Source organism: Brassica oleracea, chromosome C3, assembly GCF_000695525.1.
Source record: "Brassica oleracea var. oleracea cultivar TO1000 chromosome C3, BOL, whole genome shotgun sequence".
Lineage (NCBI taxonomy): Eukaryota > Viridiplantae > Streptophyta > Magnoliopsida > Brassicales > Brassicaceae > Brassica > Brassica oleracea.
This window is the reverse complement of record NC_027750.1, coordinates 51,586,733-51,594,287: the sequence shown is the minus strand read 5'-3', so window position 1 is coordinate 51,594,287 and position 7,555 is coordinate 51,586,733. Positions and strand designations below refer to the sequence as shown.

General features: G+C 31.9%; 1 protein-coding gene across 1 annotated transcript; it reads left to right on the top strand.

Annotated features, from left to right (window-relative positions):
- The first annotated feature begins 218 nt into the window (after window positions 1-218).
- On the top strand, window positions 219-2,121 carry LOC106329357 (dof zinc finger protein DOF1.4-like). The gene is made up of 2 exons (XM_013768003.1): window positions 219-453; window positions 636-2,121. Exons 1-2 carry the CDS (start codon window positions 388-390, stop codon window positions 1,539-1,541), a joined length of 972 nt encoding a protein of 323 aa, XP_013623457.1. The 5' UTR covers window positions 219-387; the 3' UTR covers window positions 1,542-2,121.
- The last annotated feature ends 5,434 nt before the right edge of the window (window positions 2,122-7,555 follow it).

Genomic DNA, 7,555 nt, shown 5'->3' with positions numbered 1-7,555 from the left:
TAATATGTTGATTTATATGATGTATTTTAGTATAATAAGCCAGTGCAAGGACCATTTTTAGTACAAATGTATCTTGAACATCTCTGTAGCAAATCTTAATTATATATAGAGTAAGTACAAGTACAGGAAACCCTAGTGATATTGATATAGATAAAGTTAATGAATAGTGGCACAAACAACGATATTACAAATAAATATAAAATAAGGAGCTTAAAACATCTGTCAAGAATCTTTGTGCTTCAATCTATGAAAGTTAAAACAGTAATAATAGCTTCAGTAGCCAACATCTCTTTGTCTGTACACTGCTGGCTTCAGAAGGATTCTCTTTTAAAGAAGTGAAGAAACAGAGAAAGAAAACAAAATCAAAAGAGCTTAATCAAGAAAGATATGTTTGGCAACTGTGACCAGAAGAACAAGATGCCTATCATCAGCTATCCCAATACCAATCCACTGGTTTCTCACTCTCTCTCTCTCTTCCCTTTTGCATTTGCATTTTATCTCTCTAAATAATATGACTCATTTATATTTTGTTTCTTAGCTCTTGGATCGAATAATATCCATTTGTCCTCTCTCTGTTCTTTTGCCTTTAGTTAAACCACACCATGTAAGCTTCCCTTCTTTCCCTCTCTTCTCAGGCTAGTATGCAGAGCAAGAACACGATCGTGGCTCCGTCTCATCAGCAGCAACAACAACAGCCACCGCAACTTAAGTGCCCTCGTTGCGATTCATCAAACACAAAGTTTTGTTATTACAACAACTACAGCCTCTCTCAGCCACGGTACTTTTGTAAGGCTTGCAAGAGGTATTGGACACAAGGTGGGACCCTCCGGAACGTTCCCGTAGGCGGTAGCTACCGGAAGAACAAACGTGTGAAGCGACCAGCAACCACAACCGTTGCCTCCACGGCCTCGACGACGACTTCTTCATCCCCTAAAAACCCCCATCATCAGATCTCCCAATTCTCATCCGTGAATCATCATCCTTTGTTCTACGGTTTATCAGATCATGTGAGCAGTTGTAATAACCTTCCAATGATGGTTCCTAGCCGTTTCAGTGATTCTTCAAAGACTTCTTCATCAAGTGGTTTAGAGAGTGAGTTTATCTCATCTGGTTTTAGTGGTCTTGGCGCTCTTGGATTAGGGCTTCCATATTATTTGAATCACGACCACACCATTAATGGTAGCTTCCTCAACAACTCTACAACAAACAAACCATTTCTTCTCTCGGGTCTATTTGGATCATCGGTATCTTCATCTTCCTCTACTCTTCTCCAGCATCCACACAAAACCATTAACAATGGTGGTGAGATGATGGGACAGTCACATATCCGAACCCTAGCACCACTTCCACATGTTGGAGGTAACACTGACGATATGAACAAAGAAGGGAAGCTTGATCAGATCTCAGGGAACATTAATGGGTTCATGTCATCATCATCTTTAAACCCTTCAAACTACAACAACATATGGAATAATGCATCGTCAATGGAGCGTCTCTTGATCTCACAAATAATGACGTTGGATCCTTCCTTACCTCCTTGATATAAAGCAAAAGTTGTAGGATCTATATAACTAGTTAGGGTTTCATCTTCATCACTTTTTTTTTCTTTTTCTATTTTGAGATGAGAGAAGAAGCTTGGATCAGAGAGATAAAATCAGGGGCAGTGTTGATCTTGGCTAAAGCTCCCTCGGATCCTCTTCATCTCACCATCTACATCATCTTCCTTCAAGTTGCTCAAGAAAACAAAAGCGGCTCAGGATTGGTTCAAGGGTTACTATGTTCGACTTTTAAGTTCACTTAAGGTAAATTATTAGTGTATGTTCATACTATGGTCCTGAATTTCATCATCTTTGTCCATATGTAATTCTAAGGTCCACTACATGGGCTGATGTTTCTTTTCATTGGGACTGGGAGGGTATATTTGGGTTGAGTTTCTCATGAGGTCCGAGAACTCGATAGTTTTTTTTTTTTTTTTTTAACTTTTATATATTTTGTAGTTTCACATTTCTTCTTTGGTTTGGCTTTCATTGGATATACAAACAGAGGGAGGGGTGTGGTTTGTGTTTTTATAACTTTTGTTATTCATGTATGAGTTATGTTATTATATGGTTCTTTTGGATACACGTGACATGTTTATGTATATTATATATATATATAATCACGATAGACACGGGACGAACATACATGTGGATGATTTTTTCAAAAGAATAATGTCATTTTGTTGGAGAAAAGAAATGGGAGATTCATGAATACGAGAAAATTCGCAGAAACACTATCAATGGATACAAGTATAAGTCGAGACATATATACAACATATATATGTACTGCATGTACTTGTGTATATTAAAACCGACAAAGAGAACAAACATGATACTAAAATTGTTTAATTAACAAAAGAAGTGCAAAAATAGTAGTGATACAAAATGTAATTTTTTTATTTAATAGTAACTAAAAGTAATTATTTGATAGTAATTTAATTTTTATGAAATTCTAAACAAACGAATGTTGTAATAGAGCATATGATAGTAATTTTCCTTTTATGAAAGTCAGCTACAAAAAAAGTAGTTTTCCTTTTCTAAAATCCTAAACAAAAATAATGTGAAAGAGTATTTGATAGTATATTTCTTTAGTTTTAAATAAAATAGAGATTTATAAAATAAAATATTTTCTTTTTAAAAAAAAATTCCAAACAAAAATAAAATTTTAATAACTTATTGAATTGTAGTTTAATAAAAACAATTATGACAAGTTTGATTCTAGAACTCTTTAATTAGCAAAAATAAAAAAAAAAAGGATGTTGTGAAGATTGGTCTTTATATGTGTTTGGTCATACTAAAATAAAACACATGTTTGATATATATTTTTATGTTGGTCATAAAATTTTTAATTATTATTATTGTCATCGTAAATGATTTTTATATGTGTTTTGTCAAAAACAAGTTAAGCTTCGGCATCATCTTATTACAATTTTCTTTTGTTTTTACTATATAGTATTTTTTTTCTAATTCATTTTAGTTAACATGTTATTATGAAAATATATCACTAAGAAATAACAAACTTGGAAAATTATTTAACATTGGATATGTTTAATAAAACATTAAGTTAGTACATAAGAAAGTTATAATGTTGTCGTTGATTCTATTGGCTTTATTTAGCTTCCAAATTTTGTTTTCATTCTAATTTTTACCTCGGGTTGGGTTCGGTACAAATTTCTAGGTATGTGTCTTTGATCTAGCCTTGATTACAAAATTGATAACAATTCACCTATACACCATAATCATAAAATACAAATATTAGTTGAACTTATATGTGAAAATGAGTTTAATTTTTTTTAAAAATATCACACAACATATGCAAAAACAATCTTAAAACTATAATAAAATGATTGATTCTTTTTATGTTTTTTATTAAATTAAAATATTAAACAAAACACGTGCAACACACGGGCTCATATCTATATATAGTAATAAATAAAAACAAGGAGAAAAGAATAACATGAAGTTTATGTCACCATAAAAATAAGTTCATAATACACGGTCCAAATTAGTTCAGTTCATAATACACGGTCCAAATTAGTTCACACTTCACACTAAAGGGCTAATGAATAAGACCCATAAATATATAACAAGACCTTTGGATTGTTTATGTAATTATGTGTACATTTATATTTTACTTAGTCAACCTAATGATTAGATTATTTCGAAGTAAAGATTTCTTCGCTTGCTATTTTCTACCTTAAGATTATTTCGAGTATTTATTATATTGACCCAAAGGCCAAAGGTCACATTATCTAAACATCATTGATAGGACTTTTAGTCGCCACATGTATAATTTAATTCGAGACTAGCCATAGACACGGAAAACCTGCTAATTCATATATCAACAGAGGGATGCGGTCCCGATCAGTATATACACTGATGACATGTGCTAAAACATACATCAATACAGATTTATTTTAAATTTCATACACGAACTAATAAAAATAGGCTAAATCGTACATTGACCTCTTTTCCGTTAGTCAAATAATTTCTATTACGATTTAAAATATTAATTATTAAAAATTTGTTTTGTCAATTAAGTTGAAGTGGGGGTTTGAACCCGTGACCAATCATTGAATATTGAGTTGCTCAACCACTGCTACAAAATAACTGCCTGTTTATATTCCATATGGTTTGAAATATATCTTTAGGAAATATTTAAAGGAACGATTAGATACACTCCTTGCGTCACAAGCCTGTGATGCTCCTCGTGGCGGACCTTTATAAGGTGCATGAACGATCTACCAGCTGTGATGATTGCGGTTTTCTGAAGGATTTCGCCGAGAAGAATCATTGTAAGACCGAAGTTGCTGATCCACTAGTGATGTTTTAGGTTCGGAAACATAGTGATCGTGATTAGGTACTCGAAGAGTGAGACTAGCATTGCGAAAGCGTAGTGTTTGGTGATTAAGAGTGAGCTTAGAGTTACTCTCGATGGTCCGTGAATGGTTCTGGCGAGAATGTATTCCGATGTGTGGAAGAAGATTATCGCCATGAACATTTGTGTTAACTGCCTGAGTGCAGTGTCAGTAAATATCTTTGTTAGATTCAGGTTTAATTATGGGCTTCCAACTTAAAACCAATTGGTGATTAGTGGATTGGCCATAACCCTTTATATATTACTTAATGTCCCTTAGAATCCCCGATGTGGGATATATATCCCTAATACCCCTCCTCGAGATGATGGCTCTTATCGGCCAGAAATCTCGGAACTTTAGGACATTTATACTCGGTCGAGCGAGATTAACACAACCTTTATACCCGGTTAGAAGGGTTAATCACGACCTTTATACCCGGTCAGAAGGGTTAATTTTAATTTTTAATTAGAAGTTTAGGGTATTTAGGATCTGGGTTCTGATACCATGTTAGATTCGGGTTTATTGTGGGCTTCCAACTTAAAACCAATTGGTAATTAGTGGATTGACCATAACCCTTTATATATTATTTAATGTCCCTTAGAATTCCCGATGTGGGATATATATCCCTAATAATCTTTGTCATTGATTCTTTACGAAGCTTAACTAAGATCTGAAAAAAAAACACGAGTTACAGACCATAGAAGATGTTATTGAGTCCTATGAAGTCAGTAAAGCCAAAGATGGAAAGCATTCAAGTATCCAAACTCTCACTTGACTAAAGATATCTTTAAGCCAAAATCTCAAGAACATCTCAATCAATGGAACAAAGGCCTCAAAAGTGAGGAAACTTTAACTCACCAAAGATTAAAAATGATAACTTTCCGACAGAGAAGCAAAAGTAGAAAGGAGAATATCAAAGTTAAATATTTATTAGGGATATATTTCAAACCACAGAGAATATAAACAATCAGTTACTTTGTCGCAGTGGTTGAGCAACGTAATTTACAATTTTTTTTTTATAATTAATATTTTAAATCGTAATAGGCAGCTAGGCAGAAACGTAAGCTTCCGTTAAAGACATGTCATCCTCTATAAACGTTTGACTAACGGAAAATAGGTCAATGTATGATTTATCATATTTTTATTAGTTAGTGTATAAAATTTAAAATAAATCTATGTTGATCTATGAATTGACCATTTTCTCCCATAGACAACGATGTTCATTACAAGTGTGGAAAAAAAAAGCTATAGCAACAACAAAACAAAAAAGAGGTCCAAGACTACAAGTACAACACAAGTCAGTGCCCTTCAGAACTAAATAGTCATCTTTTATATACTAAAACACAAGTCGCCTGGCGAATTGTGGCAAACGAAATAATGGAAGAATTCGAGCAGTAACACAAATGTAAAAATCAAAAGTAAAAATGAAAACTATAACCAACAAAAGAAAATCTAACGATTTAAACTGAAAAAAACCCTAAATTCTCTCAGATCACTACCTCCACGTCGAAAGGAAAATCGTGGCATCTATATAACTGTTTTATTTTTTCTGTATAATTCTAGACAACTAATTTGCTTCTTTCGGGTGTACTTCATCACTTTCACTTTTTGCTGGGGGCTTTTAAATGGAGCAACAGAATAGAAAATCATAGCATTGTCAAACAACAATTGAGGTAATAATAAGTATATAAGACTGTTATATAAGGTATTTTAAAGGTAGATAATAATATTTTCCTTTTATTTGACAAACAACAGAAAGATTGAGTATTTACATATTTGTTTTTTTTTCAATGGCTTATTCCTAGGAAGACAAGAAGACAGTGGACGTGAGAATTTTGATATTTTTCTTTGAGTTATTTTTGGGTTCACCCCTAGATTCACCGACCAATAGGATTTTATTATTTAAAATTTGATATCTTTTAGAAAATGAAACAAAATATTATCAAATTATATCATGTTTTTAAATAAAAAAGTAAAAGAAAAAGAAAAAAAATAATAGTTACAGAAAAAAGAATTAAAAAAATATTTTTATCAAAACACTAAACCCTAAATCCTAATCCCTAAACTCTAAACCCTTGGATAAACCCTAAACCCCAGGATAAATCATAAACTCTAAATAAAAAACACTAAACACTAAACACTAAAACTCTAAACCCTAAATCCTAAACCTTGAGTGTTTTTGATTTAGTGTTTAGGATTTATCTAAGGGTTTAGGATTTACCCAAGGGTTTAGGGTTTAGGGATTATGATTTAGGGTTTAGTGTTTTGATGAACACATATAAAAAAAGTTTTTTTTTTGTAATTAGTACTATTTTTTATTTATTTATTTTTATCTTTTAATTTTAAAAATATAATATAATTTGACAATATTTTGTTTCATTTTTTAAAAGATATCGAATATGAAATAAAACAATCATATTAGTAACTAAGAATAACTCTTTTTCTTTCAGTTAACTATGGTAAACTTTCAATGTTTTGAGTTTTTTTCAATGAGAATTTTTGGTTTGTTATGTTTATTAAAAGCCAAAAGAAAGGTTATGTCATTTTCTTACTACTGAGAAATGTGAAGACGACGACATTGCTAATCATAACTATAAGTTTTTACAATTTACTGTATACATTATCAAACATCTATAATTTATGGCTTTATGAAAATTATCAGTCTTCTTTGTTATGTTGACTTTGTCATTTTTACATGTTAGTTTTGTTAATCAATTTGCATCATACATTTTCAATTTTTCATGTTATATTGTGGTAGGATACGTGTGAATTTTAAAAATTCAATTTTTATTGGATTTGAAGATGAAGATAATCTATATTATTAAAAGAGAAATACACTTATAAATTAACCCTTAAAACTTCAATTTATTTACGCCACAATGTCACTGAAGTAATAACTAATTGTCATAAACCAAATGATGATCGACCATGGACCAGCCCGTACTGCAGGCCCAATCCGGGACATGATAAAGACAACCAGAGACTATGTGTTTATCTAGTATATATTCCATGTATATCTGTAACATAGTGTTTATCCTTATCCTTATCTTGACAGGATAAACATGACCTTATGACGGTCTAATACCTTGTATATATAAGGACCTTCTGGTCGACAGTAATGATAACAGAAGTATTTCCCCAACACTTCATTTACAACAC